Raw genomic sequence first — 18959 nt, 5'->3', positions numbered from 1 at the left:
TTCCCTGTTGAGATCGAAAGAATAGCAGATCGTGGACACTCTACTCCCTGGTCCCCATCCATACGGTTCTAGTTTAGAATTAGAGGCAACACCAACCGATCTTCCTCGTTTCCTAGGGATAAAGTCCACCAATATCACGTATCTTGATTGTTTAATACGGAGTAGCGATGTATCCGAAGTTCGGAACTGGAATCTGAAATGGTAACTCTCAATATCCGAAGCCATACTATGTCCGTACGCCGTGTGGCCATATTTTCAGTACAGCTCCGTGCCCGTCAGGTGTGGAGTATTTTTAACGAAAATGAGAGCTGCCTATTAGGGCATGTACAGGTAATTTCATATAAAGGCCTGATTGGATGCTCTTCTCTAAATTTTAGAGCTAAAATCTCCAAACATATGGTCTAAAGTTAGTTTTAAACTTTAGTCCACTTCACATTAAAGTTTTAGCTAAAAAATTGAGCTAAAGTGCTATAAAGTTAGGTTGTTCGGCTGGCTGGACAGTGTTTTCAGACAGAACAATATTTTTCTCTCACAACAATCAGCCGGAACAGTATTTTGGCTTATTTTTCAGTCCTGCCGAACAGGCTTATAGAGCTCTAAAGTTTAGACAAAGGAATTCAAATAAAGCTCTAAGTCACATACAACACTATGAATTGTCTAAAAACAGTCTAAAAACATCCCGTTGTTAAATGGTATGTAGCATATATAATAGGCGATATCACTACAATGGAAAAAATATTATTTATAAGAAAATTCCTAGTGCTATATTTTTATTGTACATATTCTTAGAGTGAGGTGTGGGTGAAGAAATGAAACAAAGACACATAGTGTAAAGTTTTATTTTACAGTTTCATAGGTCTACATGTTTAAATATTGTTTGATGTTATGAAATGAAATGGTTATGATGAAGTTTCACTCAGTTTTCAACGTGTGGGCATGAAACAAAACACTCCCAGTAGAGTTTTACTTAGCTTCCAATGCATTGGAAATGGTGCGCGCTAGATTTCATTTAGATGAAACTCATCTCTTCTCTCTTCTCATAATTTATATGTCATATCATTATTTTTGTTGATGTATCACCTTATTAAATGGGAATGAAACTCCTACTAGGACCGATCTAAGAGATTTCTCTCGTGTTCTCTGGCCGTTTGTTAATTACTAGACGATATCTTTCTACTCCTCTTTCCTTCCTTTCCACGTCAGATAAAATCATACAAATCACCTTTTTTAGATGCATGTATCACCCCACTATACACAATCTTATATTCCTAAGAAGTTAGATACAAATTGGGGGGTATATAACCAGCAACAACAAAACACCTATCAGATTTGGAGTATTAGACTATAGATGGCACATTTAGTTAGGGGTAATTGAAAGGAGGGAATAAGAGTTTGGATTGGAGTATTGAACTATAGATGGCACTTTTGGTTGGTGGTAATTGAAAGGAGAAAATAAGAGTTTGGAGTTATGAGTTTAGAAACCTTTTGTTTATTTCGTAAGAGCGGGAGTTTTGGTGGAAAGAGGAAGGAGGGTTTAGAGGGCCAACTACGGGGAGGATCAAATTGATCCCCACCTGACCTTAATTCACTTTATCAACTCCCACCACTACTGATTCCCATGTCCTTTTCCATGCAGTTGCCAAACACACTCTTGAAATTAGAAAAATCTTCTAGCTCCTGAGAACTATCATTGGAGAATCTTGTAGATTGTCAGACTACTCTCAGCTATACCTCTACAAAATCTCAGATATGGCATTGGAGAATCTTGTAGATCGTCAGATTACTCTCATCTATACCTGTACAAAATCTCAACTCTCTTCAATCGTCATCCCGGAACAATGGCACAATGGCAGCATGACGACGATATGCAGAACGATATCTGGTCACTTCAGGGTGCCTAAGAGTGTTTACACGGTCGATTCAAGCACCTGATCCGTCAGCACCTCATAATCCTACTTCCGACAATTTCCTTTCCTGTTCCTAATACAACATGCAGATGTACTAATCCAGAGTAAGAAGAGCTTTCTGTACCAAACAACGATTGCAGTAGCAGATCAAATGTTTCTGATGAACAGTTACAAAGAATGCAGATGGACTGTGCTCTTCTATGACAGTGCTGCTCAGATGGAGATACATAGGTGGTTTGCGATAACACTGCAGGACCAAGCAGACGCCAGTCTCCAAAACTAGATGCTACAATTATTGCGATTATTATCAGAGTCATTTAAGCTCTGCTATATTCTTGGATGAGGAGCTGCTGCTTGGATGATATACATAATTTTGGAGATACGTCTACATCAGGATGGTACTCTTTCGTTCAGACAAACAGCCCTTGTCTTTGCCTCCAAAATTAGTTGCAGTTCTTATTCCGATTATTAACTCCGTCATTTGACCCTCTGCTGTCCTCGGATGAGAAGAGCTGCATCTTGGCCAATAGTTCACGAGGAATACGGGTAGGATAGTAGTCTTTGTTCAGGCAAACAGCTGTTGCCTTTGCCTCCAGAATTAACTGCCATGAGAAACAGGACGTCAAAAATTGTTATATATATGTATCTTTTGCTGTATACAGAGGTTGCACATAAATGCATAAAGTAACATGTAACTGTATGGGTTGACACAATCCCACAGAGTTCTGCACATAACATTGTGGCAGAAGAGCTTAAACTCACGCTGTTTCTTGGTTTTTCTGTTCTGAATGTGTAACTTTTTTTTTTGCGAGGATTCTGAATGTGTAACTTGGTGTTCTGCATACCTCGTGATTAGGCAGCTTCTCAATGATGTGCTCGAATATCATCCGTACGCCTTTGATGCCCACAAGCCTCACCTTAACAACAAACTTGTCGCAGCTCTGCCAGTCCAAAGAAAATAAAGGGGCAAATCAGAACCAAGAGAAACTGCTATGCAGTGACATGTTCAATCCATGGTTTCAAGCTGAAATAATTCCATCAGATTTCTTCAATTTTGGTTTCTGCTTGGCTTAGGAAAGGAGCACATTACCCTCAAAGGGGCAAAGTACTTTAGGTTTAGCTCAGAGAGGGCCAGTGACTCCCCACTGCGCGCCACTGCATCCACACTGATGCCTACACTCTCAAGCACCTCGTGACGACCTGGTCAATTTCAAGGAATAGAATCAGATATGGGACCTCAATATGCTACCTAAACAAGAATTAAAGGAAAAAGTCTACATAACCCCCCCCCCCCCCCCCCCCCCCCCCCCACCCCAACTATTCAGGGTGGACTACTTCACCCCCCAAACTAAAAAATTGGATTTTCTACCCCCTGAACTTTCCAAAACCGGTCAAATCATCCCCCCAAGCGGTTTTCGACGGTGGTTTTACTACAGTGACGGTGGTTTTGTCTTTTTCTTTTTTATCTATTTCTGCTGAATCTTTGAAAAAATCATAGTAAATCACAGAAAAATCATAAAATGGAAAATCTAATTTTGTTGGACTCCGCATGAGTAGATTTACACAATGAACATATAATATGGTACGCTTTAGTACAAAGTTTTTGCTATGCTTTTCTGTAATTAATTGGAATAATTCATAGCAGCAGCTTCTATGATCCAATTGTGGTGAAATTTTTATGGTGGGCTAATTATTGTATCCTTGAACTATAGTAAAAATTTCATACTCATTGGATCATGTATAACTTAGTTATAGATAAAGCATAAATTTAACAAGTATAAACCTAAATAAATCTATAACTAAGTTATACATGATAGCATATAAGACTGACTAATTATATTGGTGTTAACTAACACACCATGCTAGCTTCCGAGTTTGTACTATGGACAGAACTCACCATGTTGGCAGTAGCTAGCATAGACTGCATTGTTGACAACACCATACTGGTCAAGTTCATAGTCACGCACCTTCATCTCCACTTCAAAAAACTTCTCCTCCAGCCTGACAATCAAAGGAATTAGCAATGTTTCAGCATCGACCATCCATGTGCATTTATAAAGTTCAATTTGGAGGAGTCCAATGTCTTGGGTATCACGATCATCCAGGCGTCCAAATTATCAACATTACAGAAGGAATCGGGGGTAAAAGGTTGTAGCTAAAGATGACAGAATGGCATAGCTAACGAGCAACACGCATAAGTCACATAACTGATGAATTTGTGCACTACGAGATCGGCAAAATTAGTGGATCCCCTTCCCGAATAGCTACAAAATTCGCCACGGGTGATGCTCCAGAGCAAAGTGAGCAACAGCAGAGTGACTGCGACTACACTTGCTTCTATGCCGTGGACCAAGTAAATTCCAGTAAATAGTCCGACCAGATCGTATCTCAAGTTTTCCGATGAACCAACAAGTACAAAGAAGAAAAATCCAAGAAGTATAGAGGACAAAAGGGAGATTCGGAGAGACCTCAAGCCGGCTTGGGGGCTGGTGGATTGGTCGGAGACGGCGAGGGGGCGGCAAGCGCGCCGGCCAGCCGCGGAGGCGAGCGGCGGCCGGCAAAGCGCCACGGCCCGGTGGACGGGCGGAGAGCTCCGGCCGACGGCTCCGCCGTGGATCGGCGGCAGCGTGGGGCGGGCGGTGGGCACGAGGCGCGCGAACTGGTGATGCATTGCGGCGAGCAGGCCGAGGGCCGGAGTGGGGCTTTCCAGCTTGACCAATGTACTAGTGGGCAGACAGCCTGCCAACGAACTAACCAAACTAGGAGCATTGATTTTGTCCAACCTCCAACAGTTCAACGGCATCTCCCGCACGGCCGCACCCGCGAAAAACCCGAACACAAATGCAAATTCACCGAATCCCTCAAACCCAACGGCGCGTCGGGGTTCCCGAGGTAGCGCCGCCGCTACCTCCTCCTCCTCCGTCGGCGGCCTTGACCAAAAGTTGAGCACTCTGACACGACCGCGGCATGGACGGTTCCAAGGGCGCTGATCCCCTAGCCCTTTTCTTCGATTCTCTGGAGTCTCGACTCCAGCCGAGACACCGCGTAACCCTATATGTGTCTTCCTCGCAGTGGCGACGGCGGGTGGTGGGAACTGGAACCCTGTGTTGGATTGATAGTACACTTGCACTGGTGCTGAAATACTGAAATCCGATTTCTGACTTTACTGAATCCTTTCACGGGTAATACCGAATTCATGCTCTGGTGTTTCCGTATATGGGTACATGCAGAACATCCTTATTAGGTTTAATTCCATCCTTGAAATCTTATTTTTCAAAGATGCCTTTGCTTATTACATAAGGAAGTCGGAAGGCTACCTGAAAAGCTATAGTGTGATCCTTTGGTTGAAATGTACCAGTTGTTGATAAATTGATCCTGAAAGGAACGTGATCCCTGATTCGAGATAATTGACACTGTGACCTTTATTTTCAGGCTGATGATTTTGGATTAGATAAGCCCGTGCTGGTATTGGGGATAGAACTTCCAGATGGGTCATGGTTCAGGACGAAGCACCTTTCCTCTGAACATAAGGGCAGGCAGCTCATGCCTGATGTGGCAGACAAGATGATCCGCTAACATGTGTTGAGATATATTTGTAATTAACTGAATTTTCATGTTCTGGTCTATGGATATATGCATCGATTCCTTACTAGTTTCTCATTTACAGTTTGTAGATGAAATATCTCCTAGAAGGGATCAAAGAAGCTTTTCTTGAACAGTTGAATTTTTTCTCATTAATAACACTGGATAAGAAAAGTGGATTTCCATGATTAAAATTATTTGAGCAAACCAGGTTTAGTGCAGCTGCCTGGGCCCTTGCACAATTTTGCAGAACAAACACTTTGAAATTTGATGTTATTCCTGATTCGTTTGATACTGGTAGAAGTTTACAGGGCAATCCTTGCAATGCGTACTATGTTATGGGACCAATTTGGTAGTTAGTCCTTTGAGGAATCTATTTTCCTTTAGCAATATTCTGTTAAACTATGGAACCAATCTGCTATTACTTATATCCAGGAGAAGCATACTTGATCTGGCATCTAAACCACTAGATCACTTCTTGATTTTTTTTTTTTTTTGGGGGGGGGGGGGGGGGGGGGAGGTTTTTGGCATATGATTGGATGCTCAAATTATCAATACTAGAATAGAAGTAATCCATGCAAAATAATTGACCCACAACCTTTATCTCCAGATAGATTCTATTAGCTAGGCTCTAGACATGCTTCTGCTTGCTAGTACTTTCGTTCAGCATATATGAGCACAAGTGCAACTTTTTGAAGCGCCTCTTTTCCTTTCTAAGTGTCTTTTATGTTCGATTTTGGCGTTTTGTCTCTCTTATTATGAATCCCTATTACTATGTTGTTCTTTTTGGTATTAAGTATTCTGTGAATAACTAGTCACAGTAAGCTGTTGATACTTCCCCAAAATTGTGCAGGGCATGGTCGAGATACTGACACCACAAGGTTTTTTTTCCAAGATTTTGTTCAGAGCACTTAATGGAATTTGTTGAACGTTATCGGTGGGGTGGCGACAAATTAAACAAAGAAGAATATGAGCAGTATGAAAAACCACTTGACCTCATGGTAACCCTTACTGTGCTTTAAGGAAACTAGGCTCAGAATTTCTCCAAGATTGTCAGCATCATGCAAAAGATACAAGAATATGGTGCGGTATAGTATACCCCTTCCTTGGGGTTGCTTCCTAGTGATACTGTTGCAGATATCTTTCCTGGTCTCTATCTGAATACCATGGGATAACATCATAACAGGAAGTCAGTGACTATTTTCTGTTAGGTCCTCATCTGTGGCTGGTGTTCCTAACCTTAGCAACCAACTTGGACTTCTATCAAGTATTCAATAACTATGGTTCAGATATGGTGGGTTTTTGAAAATTTGCTTATCTTGTACACAGAGGGGGAAAAACTGAGACTTTTTTACATGAATTAGGTTGTTAGGAAATAATCCAGTAGATCCATTTGTTAGGCATGAATCAGGATAGGTTAGGAAGTAGGGGATCATGTCATGTCTATAAGTCTATAACATCCCATCTATAGAATGGCTTGAGAGACAAGTTTAATCTCCTCTACAAATAGCTGCCCCCTGTACTCTTTATGATTCAACCAGATAGGAACCAACCCCTCCTCTCCCTTCTACCTTTGTAGCTCTCTGTCTCTCCATCTCCTCCGCCCTCTCTCCCTCTCCCATGGTACTGTTCTCGCAAACAGCACCTCTGCCCCTTCTCTCCTCCAACAAATCTAAGCACATAAGAAAGAGAGATGACACTATAGATTCCATACTTGTGTGGAAATGTCATTGGTTAATGGAAGTGAAGGGTTGCTGCCAACTTCTCCGGGAGTTAAATATGTTGGATGCTGATCTCCGAGGGTTGATTTAAACCCGTCACCAGTCCACGTTCGAAGCCTGCTACGTCTTCTTAAGGCTAAGTGTGGGGGAATTCGCCCCAGTGGCACACTTGGATTTCTATGATGAGCATTCAAACATTGGAGAGGCGCAAAGAGTTCATGAAAATATGTGGAATTTACAATAGAAAAAAACCATAAATATATTACAAACCTTTCATACAAAATACTAGTTCAAATAGCTATGAGAAACATTGAATATCTAGCACAACTTAACTCTGATCTTGGTTCTTGGTTTTATAAATCTTTAATCTTTATTTTCTACGTTTCAAAATAAAATAAAAAATAACATCATATTTTTCCAAGAAAAATAAAAAACAAGTGATATCTTTCTTTCCTTTTGCGAGGAACAAGAGCTATCTTTCATTGGCATTAATCATTCACCACTAAATATACCATTCAACAATTTCTTTTAACCTGGAACAACTAGCTTCCTTGCTTCCTGTTATGCCGATCACATCCCGCACAGCTCTTTCTCTTGAATGGTTGTCTGGCTGCAACGTTTGCCCATGGCTAATGACGGAGTGAGGAGGTGAAAGAATGGAGCTTTGAGCTGCCTAGGCCATGGTTGGGTGGACATTGCATGAGATGTAGGGTATGAAAAAAGAACAAAATGAGACGATAGAAACCTGTTTTGAGATGGAGATCAGAGAGGCTCGATATGATATAAAAAAGGGCAGACCCAGTGCCGGAGGCTCCCACACGAGTGGGGTCTGGGGAAGGGAAAAACCGAGGCAAGCCTCCCCGCAAAATCTGCGGAGAGGCTCGATATGATATACTTGTACATTTATCTAACACACATATATTATATATTTTATTTTGCGCCAAAATATTCGAGCAATAAACTAAAATGCCTCTTTTTCTGATAATGAACTAAAATGCCCTTGAATGTTGAATCAAGGCACAAGGCAGGTCTGCACTTGCTGTTGCTGCTTCCCCCTTCCCCCTCCCCCTGCAGTCTACTTTTTTATATAAAAAAGCAAAGGGTTGGTTACTATAATTGACATCTTCAAATAAATCATCATGCTAACCATGGAAAATACTTCAAATTTGTGTGGAATGTAGTTGGTGAAGCTCGGAATTTTGAATGTGGTGCTTACTATGGCATGCCTTCGATTCTTCTGCCATCCTTTATATCTGAGAACACTAGGTATTTACTCTTGGAATTGCAAACTATGGACGTGATTGGTTTCATGATTTTGTTTAGATTACCTGCTCCCTCATTTTCCTACTGAATAAAAAGTTATGGTATAAGTTAGGGATGGACCAACACATTCCATTATTTATACCGTCGACCATACAAATTTGCTTGGTTTGGACTTTGGAGTCAGAATTGATTGGCAAAAGCAAAAGTGTTAGGTTCAGAGTTAGAATGGCCATACATATTACTCAACCTGTGAGTCGATTGCATGATTTCATCCTGCAAATAAAACTTAACTTCCAATTCCATGGTTTGATCCTGCCTTGAGGGTTCCCTGGGATGCTAGAAGGACCAAGCTGTTGCATACAGCAGCATACTGTGATGGGTAAAGCTTTGTGTTCATACTCCTTTGTAGATTCGAACATAATGGAACAGTTTGAATTGTACAGAAGTATAACAAACTCACTGCTCACTGTCTAGTTTACACTGGTATACATGAGGAAGTTTGGAAACTAATAATCTAATATAATCTTGTATCGAATGGTGCTTCACTTTGTATAGACGAAACGAATCTTGAATTTGACTTCTGTGCTACTGGATCACTATACATATATAATAGCTTGTATAAAATGATGTTCTATTCTGTGTTTGTGCTGTACGAATAAATCTGGTTTGCTGTAATCGATCTGTCCCGTGACTCTTGAGTGTGTGTGTGTGTGTGTTTTCAGACATCAGGTGTGAGCCAATGGTATCCGTTGACGAAGCTCTTGCCGAGGAAAGGGCGGGCGGCGAAGTAGTCGAGCTCCCGCGCCCACGACACGCCGTGCACGGCGTCGACGCCGGGGCCCCAGTTCCTGTACATCCCGAAGAACGCCGTCCTGCGCGCCGGTGAAGATGTAATAACAGTCACAGACGATGTTAGCCGGGGAGCTGAAAGGCAGGCAGGCTCAAATATGGCCGCACTGCACGGTATGTAACTGGTGTGAGGTGCTGAACGTTACATGCTCTTGTTGCTGGTGTGATCCCAGTCATCCCAGCCGCCGGGCGCGATGACGCTGTCGAAGTAGGTGTAGGCGTAGACGATGCGCGAGTACTGGCCCATGGCTCGCCCCACGTAGAGCCTCCCCGTGCCGGTCACCCGGCAGTTGACGAAGGCGAAGCCCGTGCGCTCGCACGGGTCGTGCCGCCCGTGCGCCGCCACCGAGCCGAACCGCTGCGCCGTCGAGTGCAGCTCGCAGTCCTGCATGCGCGCGTTTTCATATTTATTTCACGGCGTCGTCAGTATAGAATCATCAGCAGGTTGCAGTATATATGCGTGCGTGTGTGCCGGCGTGAGCGCACGTACGCGGTACGCACCTTGTAGAGGGAGCGGGCGTTGCCGAAGACGAAGTCGATGGAGCCCTCGATGTAGCAGTCGCGGAAGTAGTGCCGGCCGGCGTCGTCGCACAGCGTGTCCTGCGCGCCGTAGAACCCGCAGCCGAAGAAGAAGGCCTTGTCGCCGGAGATGCGGAACGCCACCGCCTGCCCCCCTTGCGTGCCGGGCATTGGTGCCGGAGCTGTGTTCTGCCAAAGACGACAGTGGAAAGGGAAGTGTGTCAGCTAGATGCTTGCTTGCATGGACCAACCGAAATCGACCAGAAAATGCGTTGCTCGTCCAGGCTGCCTGTCGCCGCCGAAGCCATCCAGTCAACCTGCTCCAAGCACAACTTCAACAAAAACAGGGCACCCAGTAACATCGAACTTGCAGCGTGTTTAGCTGGTTGAAGTTTGGAATTTGGGCTACTGTAGCATTTTCGTTTTTATTTTACAATTAGTGTTCAATCATGGACTAATTAGGCTCAAAACGTTCGTCTCACAATTTCTAACCTAACTGTGCAATTAGTTTTTTTTCGTCTACATTTAATGCTCTATACACGTATTGCAAGATTCGAGTGATAGGTACTGTAGCACTTTTTTGGAATTTGGATGGGAACTAAACACGGGCTTATTGTGTAAACAGTAAACAACATGCGGATCGATCGGATTCAAAAATTTCGAAAGGAAAGAGAGCTAGCTAGCTAGGATACACACAGAGACGGCAGCTAGCGTTTACAAAGTCCAGACTTGTGACTCTGAGGTTTTGTCACTTTGCCTGCCTCTGCACCGTGTCTGCCGCCGCTGCATGATGCACCAGGCCATAGCCACGGCCCTTTTTCCCTGTGCGTCTTGTGACCTCGCGTACGAATGTACGCTCGGGCCTTTCGTTCATCATCATGGACCACTGGGTCTGGGCAATGCATGCAAACGGCTGCTGCTCACCTTGAAGCTGATGTTCTTAGCGTTGAAATAGTTAGCGAGAATGGTTACTGAGGCGGTGTTGTAGGTGCGGAGCGGCTGCCCGTCGGGGCCGCGGTCACTGGCCCGGTCGTGCCACTCCACCACCGTCACGTCGCGCCCGGCGCCCTGGAACGTCATGTACGGCTTCGACGCCGGCACCACCACCTTCTCTCTGCACGCACATGCACACCCCGGCCGGCCCGTCAGGAAATGAACGAAGCTCGATCAGCCTCAGCGAATGAAAAGGGCCAGAGCTAGATAGCTAGCAAACTTACATGTACGTGCCGGCGTTGATCTGCATGATGACGCGCATGGTGTTGCCCTCCGGCACCGAGTCGACGGCCTGCTGGATGGACACGAAGTCGCCGGCGCCGCTCGCGTCTACCACGATCTTCCGCGCGCCCACCGGGTGCTTGTACCGGTGGCCGGAGTGCCTTGTGTACTCGCACTTCGTCGCTGCCTGCTGGCTCGCGATCGGCGGCAGGAGGCTCGAGATGGTGACCAGCACCAACAAGAGGATGCGAGCCATACTGCTTCGCGAAACTAGCGCGGATTATTCTAGCTCGTTGCAACAATGTCCGTAAGTAGCTTGCTAGTGATGATGAGGCTCCTTTGGTATGCGCGCAGCTTGAATGTGTCTTGTCAACCTATCTATCACTCTTCTATCTGTCTAGCTTTCTCTCACCCTCTCTCCCCCTCTCTCTCTCTTCACATGCACAACATATGCTGAGACGACGGAGAGCGAGGCGAGGTAGCTACCACACGGGCGAGATGCCAGGCGCGGCATATATAGAGGTGTGAGTGAGGAGCGAGGCCAGCAGAATGTACCAACGGAAATAATGGAGTCGACGAGAGACGCGGGAACGCTCCAAATGCTAGCAACCCGGCCTGCTGACGGCGGCGTGTGTGTTTTGGAACTCTGCCTTTGGTCGGATGCCAACGGTCATGCTTTCTCTTAAGTTTCACCCTTGCTAGCTAGCTAGGTTAATTAACTAGTAGCTAATAATAGAATGTACTCCCAAATCAACATACACTCGACTAGCTTAGCTACTGGTTATTATGAGTGCCCAGCAGCTTCTACGGGACCGAAAACCTTCTAACATTATACTCGTACCATAATCTATCGGTTTGTCACGTTGCCCACAATGGAAGCAGCTTCCTTTGCTTTTTACTGGTGTCCTGCGGTACTAAACAAGTGTTCACTACCTGAAAAAACAGTTTGTAGGAACCGAGCTTTTTTTTTAGGGGCGGCTGGCATTGAAGCAGCCTCTACAGTAACATGCTCGGGCTCTAGCACAGCGGCCACCCCTACAAATGGCACAGTAGGGACGTCTGGTAATACGAGCCGCCTCTATAAATACGTCGATTTGTAGGGGCGGCTGGTACGTAGAGGCGACTACCGGCTGAATCACCCCAACGAATACACCGTATGATCAATCCTCTTTTATACCAATCTACCTGCGCCGACAGGTGGGGCCCACCGGCTCTCGCTCGGCCGCCTGCCTCCCCGTCCCGAACCCTAACCCGCACGCACGCTCGCCTTTGCCGCCGCCGCCACCTCCCCGTGCACCGCGCCCTCCTCCTCCCCGGCCAGCAACCGCCGCGGCGCCACGCCCTCCTTCTCCCCAAGCAACAGCCGCCGCCGTGCGCCCTCCCCCTCCTTCTTCGGGTCCTCGCAGCGCCTCTCCACTACGCGGCTCGAGCGCGAACCCAGGCCCGCGCCCTCCTCCTCCTCCACCCCTCGGCAGCAGCAGCAGCGACAGGACCCGACGCTCGTCACTACTGGAGCGCGACCGATGCGGCGATGGGGACGGAGGAGAAGAAAGTCTACGTCCAAGTGGAGATCGACCCTCCCTGCCACAGCGGACACGGCCGTCCCTCCACGACTAGGTCAGATGGATCCGTGCTCTCTCTGCCTTTTCCCTTGCCTCCCTTCACGATGAAGACCTACTCTGATTCGATGGTCCTGACCAGGCAAGGTGAAGGTCGGATGCAGCACAAAGAAGGTCAAAGGCGCATGGCTGCACTATCAGGTCTACTCTATTTGCTTCTCTTTTTGTTTATAATTTTGCCATCTTCTGTGGATTCGTGGCCCCGATCCATCGGGTGTTATCGATCTGGTGCATTCGGCTGGCCATAGCTCGATTCATGTTCGACGAAATGCCCGCACAAACAGTTGGTTGGCGATGGTGTGTTATGCCTTTGACTTTGTGGATTTTGTCTAGCTAATTGAACCTTCAAATCAGTCTTATTTTGGCCCAAACTTCAGGAACATGACTAATTTATATGCGGGGATTTGCCAAATGCCAAGATGATTGAACCTTCAAATTAGTCCTATTAGTTTGACTCTATGGCTGTTTATTAATCCTGACTTGTACTTTTTGAATATGTATTGGCTTTGCACTGATTCTTAGATCATTATTATGGTGCTACTGCAGATTTTGTGGTAGCACCTCCGTTCAGTTACATCGATCAGGTGAAGAATTCATTAACTGATTACATTGAGGTGCCTGCTCAAAATGTGTGGATGGGAAAAGGATGAGCCTACACCGGAGAAATCAGGTTCGTTATTGGTTAACTGTAGTTGAATTTTACTTTCCTTGAAAAAAATCTACTATATGCCTTCACATGCCTTAAGACAATGAAATCGCCTTTGAGATCCATGACCATGATTATAGTTCCATGCTATATGTCTTGTGACTAAATTGTACAACACTTCAATTTATCTAGCCAAGAAAAAAGGAAATCCATGCTATATGTCTTGTGACTAAATTGTACAACACTTCTTTAACAAAAGCTTTTTTTCATTGTTGGACTGACACCTCCATTCTTTAAAAAATGAGGTTGTTTCTCTGTTTGCAGATGTGCCATTTTTGTAGTGGTGTTGTAGAACACAAGTATCCATAAGTTGTCAGGAGCCTAGGTTGTTAACGATCGAATTATGTAGCTTTCACTAACTCTGCTCTTATTACTACAAGAACTAACTCTAGAACGTCATTGGTGGTTAGCAGGTTCCTGAAGGGCCATGCTTCATAACTGACCTTTCCAGTATTCTGTTTTTCAGGTTGCTTGAAGCCTTCAAGACTAGAGCAAAATGGTTTCGCTAAATGCTCTGTTGATGATACAGTTCATTATGCATTCTTCTCTCTCCAGGTATTATGAGAAATTACTCCTTCCTCTTCTTAGTTGCACAATTGCATACCTGTATCTGCCATCTATAATCAAGTAATTACATTTTCCCCCTTGCTCATAATGACACATGTGTTGCATTTCTACCAATTTAATATATATAATTTGAGTCCTATTCTGAAAAAAGTGTGAACTCAAGTTTCATTCTGAAAAAAATCTGTCAATTAACCTAACTAGCCCAAACTTCGAGGAACATGTAGGTACCTAAGCAACATGTGCTTGCACTGCAAGTTCAAGCTCACTCAAAGTATTGGTTCCTAAGCAACATGTGCTTGCACTGCAAGTTCTAGCTTCTTTTCTGAATAGGGCATTTCACATGTTCTTTTTATTAGAAAATTACTAGGGGTATAAATGTGATCAAAATCTCAAGTCTTCACCATACAAACCACTGTATATTTGCCTAATAGACTTGACCTCCACCTGACTGTTTCTGCTCTTTTTAGATGGGCCAACAAGGAGCATACAACCAAGGAATGGGTTATATGCAACATCAGGTGATTGACAAACTTGAGCATGTTAACTAATAAGCCTCTTCAATAAGCCAGTGACAAAACATCTCACTTATTTAAGCATGTTAACTTGACAAAACATCTCACTTGTCAGGATAGATCAAATTATGATGTGTGACCAACAATGATGTGGATTATGATTTGTAAAAAAAATATGGGCATGTAGGTCCTAAGTCAACCAGTCGATACTAATTAGAGAGGTCTGTGCACATATTTGAGTCTGAGTTAATTCTTTTTAATGTCCCAGGATTGTGTTTGTCTAAGTGCCAATGTGGATGGCAATAGCTGCACGATTTCTGCTGGTGCTTTGAATGGTTTACTGAACAGTATTTAGAATATCCAAGGTGACACTTTCTTGATTTTCTCTTAAGCTGTAAATTCTCTGTCTTAATTTGACAACACTTTTATGGAGCTTTTGTGATTGATAATTCATTTCTTAATTTGTGTGCCTATGAACCTATCATCACAATCTGGCCTTGTCTTATTAGCATTTAAATTTAGATTTAAAATAGATACAAGGAACATGTAGGCCCCGTTCGGCTTGCTGAAACTTGGCTGAATTGGCTGAAAAACATTGTTCTGGTTGAATTGTTGTGAGAGAAAAACGTTGTTCCGGTTGAAAAAACAAGCTGAATAGTGTGGATTATAAGGTAAGCCGAATGGGGCCGTAGTCATCAACTGATTATCAAGGAACCTATAGTGAATTTAACTTGCCTAACTATTTCTGTTTTCTGAATACAGGCATTAGATTACTACCATTCACAAGGTATTATGCACCAAGATGTGAAGCCCCGCAATGTTATGATAGATCATGAGCTTCAGAAACTCCGACTGATAGATTGGGGCCTTGTTGAATTCTTATGAATTGGACTTGTAATGATGGTTTATATAATGCTCTTGTGCTTGTGGTCAGATTTGAATTATATATGTTCTGGTCAGATTTTGAATTATATATATATATATATATATTTTGGTCGAATTTGAATTGTAAATTCGAATTTTTTAGCGGAAGAATATACTGTAGGGGCGGTTCTAGACTGAACCGTCCCCGCAAACAGGTATTATAGGGGCGGCTGGTACTAGAGTCGCCCCTACAAATCGATTTTGTAGAGGCGGCTGGTAAGGTGTTACCAACCGCCCCTACAAATAGATTTGTAGGAGCGGCTGATAACACCAGCCGCCTCTGTAAATCGATTTGTAAGAGCGGTCTGGGAACCGCCTCTACAAATATATGATTTTGTAGAGACGGTATGGTATGGGCGGCTGACCGAGCCGTCTCTGTAAAGCCTCGTCAGCCGCTCATACTAATCCTGTCTGTGGTGGTGGTTGCTAGGTAAATATAATTCTTGCATGCGACCACCCCTCGCAACTTAAGAGACTTATCACTTCAGAACTGCATAGTACCATATACGTGCCAGCAACCTGCAAATCCTGTATGCAACGTAGAAACCGTGCAGTGCATGAAAATATGTGTGTGTGACAGATCAGCTTTACCAAATCCCTAGACGATGCATGGTCCAGATCGACGGTGGGGGCCCTCCGAAAAGGGTAGATCGGATGGAGACACAAGCGTACACGGACCGGAGCGCCGAGATCGAGCAGGTAGCGTGCATGCAACAGTGCAAAGGCAGCAGAGACACACCCCCTGCACTGCGCACGCCGCGAGTGGGAACAAAGTCGCTGCAGCGTCCCGCCCGATCTGTCAGTCCAGAGGCCCGAGAGACGCCACCGCAAGGCACGAGATAGAACGGTCCGAACGCCCCTGCCACCTTCCTCTATAGGAGTAGTACCGATCACAGGGCAGCTCGCATGCAGCCAGAGCATACTACAAAGAGCTGCACTAATCCACCCCTCAGAACTAGACACTGATCAGAGTAAACTAATCCACGTCGAGAACCTTAAACAACAGCAACGATCCAAGAACGAACGTACACCCGCATGCCGCGCGCCCGGCTGCGGGACTGCGCGCCCATGCACTGCGGTGCGCGCACATGCCTGCATGCACGAACGCGCACGCCGCGGGCAGTGAAAGGCCTCTCTCTCTCTCTCTCTCGCATTGGGAGGCGCGCGCGGGCGCGGGCGCGGGCGCAGGCGCAGGCGCGGCATGCCGGCCAGCATCGGCATGGCATGGCGGAGGTGGACTCCGCCGCGGCCCGCCGGCCCCGCAAATAGCAAAGTCGATCGGGGGGCTTTTTCTATCCGTGGTACGAGTACATTATTATTCTCTTTGTAGCAGTCGCTGTAGATGACGAGTACTCCGTAGTTTGGTACTTTGGTGTGGTATTAAAAGGCTAGCCTTTTTCATCCTTGTTCTCTTCTGGGTCATCATGGACACCTCGCTAGTCACTCCTCCTAATCACGTCAGCAGTGGTGAATCCGTATTACTGTATCCACCCACCTAGCTTGTACGAACGGTCGAACGTGTTCCGTAGCTGTGTTCCAAGAATAACGTTATACACGCCACGGGATGCAGCCGAAAGCAGGACCGGAAATTCTCGCAAGGGGACGAGCAACCCGTACCGCTTCTCGGTGAATGCAGTTCTCTTGTTTGTTGGGCGGCTGCAGGGTGACCACCGGTGCACTGTACTGCGCTGCCGCGGCCCGCAAGAGACCAGGCGGCACGCCGCACCGCGCGGCAAGCGCAACGGTCACTTGCTCGTGAGGCCGTCCGGCCGGGTTGTCGTCCCGTGCGCGTGCGGTGCGAACGGGCGGGCGCTGGGATGACCTGCTTGCGTGCGGTTTTGTACGGTAGCAGAACGTCTCGTTGCGTGGTCTAGCCTGGAGGCTTTTTTTAAACGTTGGGGAGCGCCGGATGGCGGTCCGCAGGCGGCAGGCTCGGCGAGAATGACACATCGGACCAGAGAATCGCAATAGACATGTCAACCAATAGTGATCTCATAGATCGACATAGTTGTGCAATGAAGCCACTCCGATGTTTGGGACCGTCTCTTCTTCTCACTCGATGACCAAAAAGGGGGCCTGGTGTTAGTGAGACACGGAGTAAATGGCAGATGGCTGCTTGCATTGAGAGGATGTACTGACGTGATTGCCCTTAACTTCACCGGTGCCTACATGGACTAGACCTATTGCTTGCCTCCATTGGGCGTACCCTAAAGAGATTGTACGGAAAAAATTGACTTCCACCGCATCCAATTTCCATCCTCGGCCTCGTTTAGATGCCATCCAAATTCCAAGTTTTTTCACTATTTCTTCATCACATCAATTTTTAGCCGCTTGTATGGAGTATTAAATGTAGGTAAAAAAATAACTAATTACACAGTTTAGTTGGAAATCACGAGATGAATCTTTTGAGCCTAGTTGGTCCACGATTGGACAATATTTGCCAAATAAGACGAAAGTGGTACTATTCATCGGGTTCAAAAAATTTGCAAAGTCAACAAGGCCCTCCTTTCCCTAAAATTGTTCTCAATCGAGGAAAAACAACCCTCAACCCCTTCGAAGAAAGAGGAGAGCAACTCATGCACTTTCCCTCCCATGCCTTGGATAGACTCACCCGAGGAGCCACACGTGTGTGTGAGCAGGACATCGCCGCCGTGTCAAGCCACCATTGTCGCTCCGGGCCACTGCCCTCGCGTTGGGACGCCATCGTCGCTAGATCAGGGCAAACGAGCGGGCAACCTCGCTGGGCCAGCCATGCTGCCATGCTTGCATGTGCTCAAGGCAAAGAGAGTGACAGGAGAGAGAAGAGATAGGAGAAGAGTGGAATTTAAAATGGTTGAAGAGTGGAATTCATTTCATATGCGTGAAGAGTGGAATTCAAAATGGTGTCTATTGGTCTTCACCAAGCTTATAATTGGACTTCACATTGCTATTGGAGTAATGAATTAGAATCTATGTGACTATCCTCTACTCCAACATAGTAAATGTATCATTGTAATGTGCACGGTCATTTCATCCCTTACTAATATGCGGTTAGTGCATATAGTACATGCTTTATAGGATCATACATAACAAATAAAATATTTAAATTCATAGCCTACCACTATTGCTTGAATGATTACTTGATCTAGTGGTTAGTATATGAATTTGTTCATAAGCTAGTGAACCCAAGTACTTAATTTACTTTGGATTGCTAACAAGAGACAAGTACAGCATTGGCAAGATAACCCTTGCAAGAGGTGTGAAGAAGCTTGTCGTTGGTTTAAACTGGACTTGAAAGCTTAGGCAAATCAATTTAGTCCAAGTCAACCATAGAAGCTCATGATAGTGATAAGAGTACAAGTACAAGACAACAATGCACATGGATATCTAGTTTGTTTGTTACAAGTGGTATATAGACTCAAGTATTTCATCAAGAATCTATAAGTGATGTCTAGATCAACTCATAAGTGATATCATATAAGTGGTACTCATGAAGATAGCAAATGTTCAAGAAATAGTTTTTTTTATAAATCCAACAAGTGGTTCCATACTAAAAGATTCTTTCAAGTGGTATCACATCTATACATGGTATCAAT

General features: G+C 45.1%; 3 protein-coding genes and 1 long non-coding RNA gene across 7 annotated transcripts; 2 read left to right on the top strand and 2 right to left on the bottom strand.

The window, feature by feature from the left end:
* Positions 1-2217: 2217 nt before the first annotated feature.
* On the bottom strand, positions 2218-4931 carry LOC136491198 (acyl-acyl carrier protein thioesterase TE3, chloroplastic-like). The gene is made up of 5 exons (XM_066487437.1): positions 4376-4931; positions 3805-3908; positions 2998-3107; positions 2753-2848; positions 2218-2509 (listed from the first exon to the last, which is right to left on the bottom strand). Exons 1-5 carry the CDS (start codon positions 4708-4710, stop codon positions 2351-2353), a joined length of 804 nt encoding a protein of 267 aa, XP_066343534.1. The 5' UTR covers positions 4711-4931; the 3' UTR covers positions 2218-2350.
* LOC136491199 (uncharacterized) lies at positions 4768-7033 on the top strand. Its single transcript, XR_010767968.1, has 4 exons — positions 4768-4848; positions 4980-5089; positions 5340-5502; positions 6343-7033. It is a non-coding gene; the product is annotated as an uncharacterized lncRNA (long non-coding RNA).
* Positions 7034-8846: 1813 nt separating this feature from the next.
* LOC136491197 (probable pectinesterase 68) lies at positions 8847-11556 on the bottom strand. Its single transcript, XM_066487436.1, has 5 exons — positions 11059-11556; positions 10766-10955; positions 9824-10030; positions 9469-9707; positions 8847-9345 (listed from the first exon to the last, which is right to left on the bottom strand). The coding sequence occupies exons 1-5, from the start codon at positions 11310-11312 to the stop codon at positions 9192-9194; spliced, it is 1044 nt and encodes a 347-aa protein (XP_066343533.1). The 5' UTR covers positions 11313-11556; the 3' UTR covers positions 8847-9191.
* Positions 11557-12240: 684 nt separating this feature from the next.
* Positions 12241-15467, top strand: LOC136493390 (uncharacterized). 4 transcript variants are annotated; one of them, XR_010768352.1, is made up of 7 exons: positions 12241-12673; positions 12758-12816; positions 13222-13345; positions 13848-13936; positions 14416-14466; positions 14729-15131; positions 15223-15467. XR_010768352.1 is itself a non-coding variant. In XM_066489472.1 (7 exons), the coding sequence occupies exons 3-6, from the start codon at positions 13303-13305 to the stop codon at positions 14813-14815; spliced, it is 270 nt and encodes an 89-aa protein (XP_066345569.1). In that variant the 5' UTR covers positions 12241-12673; positions 12758-12816; positions 13222-13302; the 3' UTR covers positions 14816-14825; positions 15223-15467. The 4 variants fall into 4 exon arrangements, 3 of the variants coding, with proteins under 3 accessions (XP_066345569.1, XP_066345567.1, XP_066345568.1); XM_066489472.1 differs by having other exon boundaries at positions 14729-14825; XM_066489470.1 differs by lacking the exon at positions 14729-15131.
* The last annotated feature ends 3492 nt before the right edge of the window (positions 15468-18959 follow it).

This window comes from Miscanthus floridulus, chromosome 11, assembly GCF_019320115.1.
Source record: "Miscanthus floridulus cultivar M001 chromosome 11, ASM1932011v1, whole genome shotgun sequence".
Taxonomy (NCBI): domain Eukaryota; kingdom Viridiplantae; phylum Streptophyta; class Magnoliopsida; order Poales; family Poaceae; genus Miscanthus; species Miscanthus floridulus.
The sequence above is the reverse complement of the archived record's forward strand: the minus strand, read 5'-3'. Positions and strand labels throughout refer to the sequence as shown.

Bases quoted from the DNA above. Each gene is read 5' to 3' on its own strand.
- LOC136491198 (XM_066487437.1), bottom strand. From the start codon at position 4,710: ATGCCGTTGAACTGTTGGAGGTTGGACAAAATCAATGCTCCTAGTTTG. The intron at 3,909-4,375 runs GTCTCTCCGAAT...TTTGATTGTCAG, and splicing joins AGCCCCCAAGCCGGCTTGAG to GCTGGAGGAGAAGTTTTTTG. The intron at 2,849-2,997 runs GTAATGTGCTCC...TTGGACTGGCAG, and splicing joins AGTACTTTGCCCCTTTGAGG to AGCTGCGACAAGTTTGTTGT.
- LOC136491197 (XM_066487436.1), bottom strand. From the start codon at position 11,312: ATGGCTCGCATCCTCTTGTTGGTGCTGGTCACCATCTCGAGCCTCCTG. The intron at 10,956-11,058 runs GTAAGTTTGCTA...ATGTGCGTGCAG, and splicing joins ATCAACGCCGGCACGTACAT to AGAGAAGGTGGTGGTGCCGG. The intron at 10,031-10,765 runs GTGAGCAGCAGC...CGTCTTTGGCAG, and splicing joins CTAAGAACATCAGCTTCAAG to AACACAGCTCCGGCACCAAT.
- LOC136493390 (XM_066489470.1), top strand. From the start codon at position 13,303: ATGTGTGGATGGGAAAAGGATGAGCCTACACCGGAGAAATCAG. The intron at 13,346-13,847 runs GTTCGTTATTGG...TCTGTTTTTCAG, and splicing joins GCCTACACCGGAGAAATCAG to GTTGCTTGAAGCCTTCAAGA. The intron at 14,467-15,222 runs GTGATTGACAAA...TTCTGAATACAG, and splicing joins TGGGTTATATGCAACATCAG to GCATTAGATTACTACCATTC.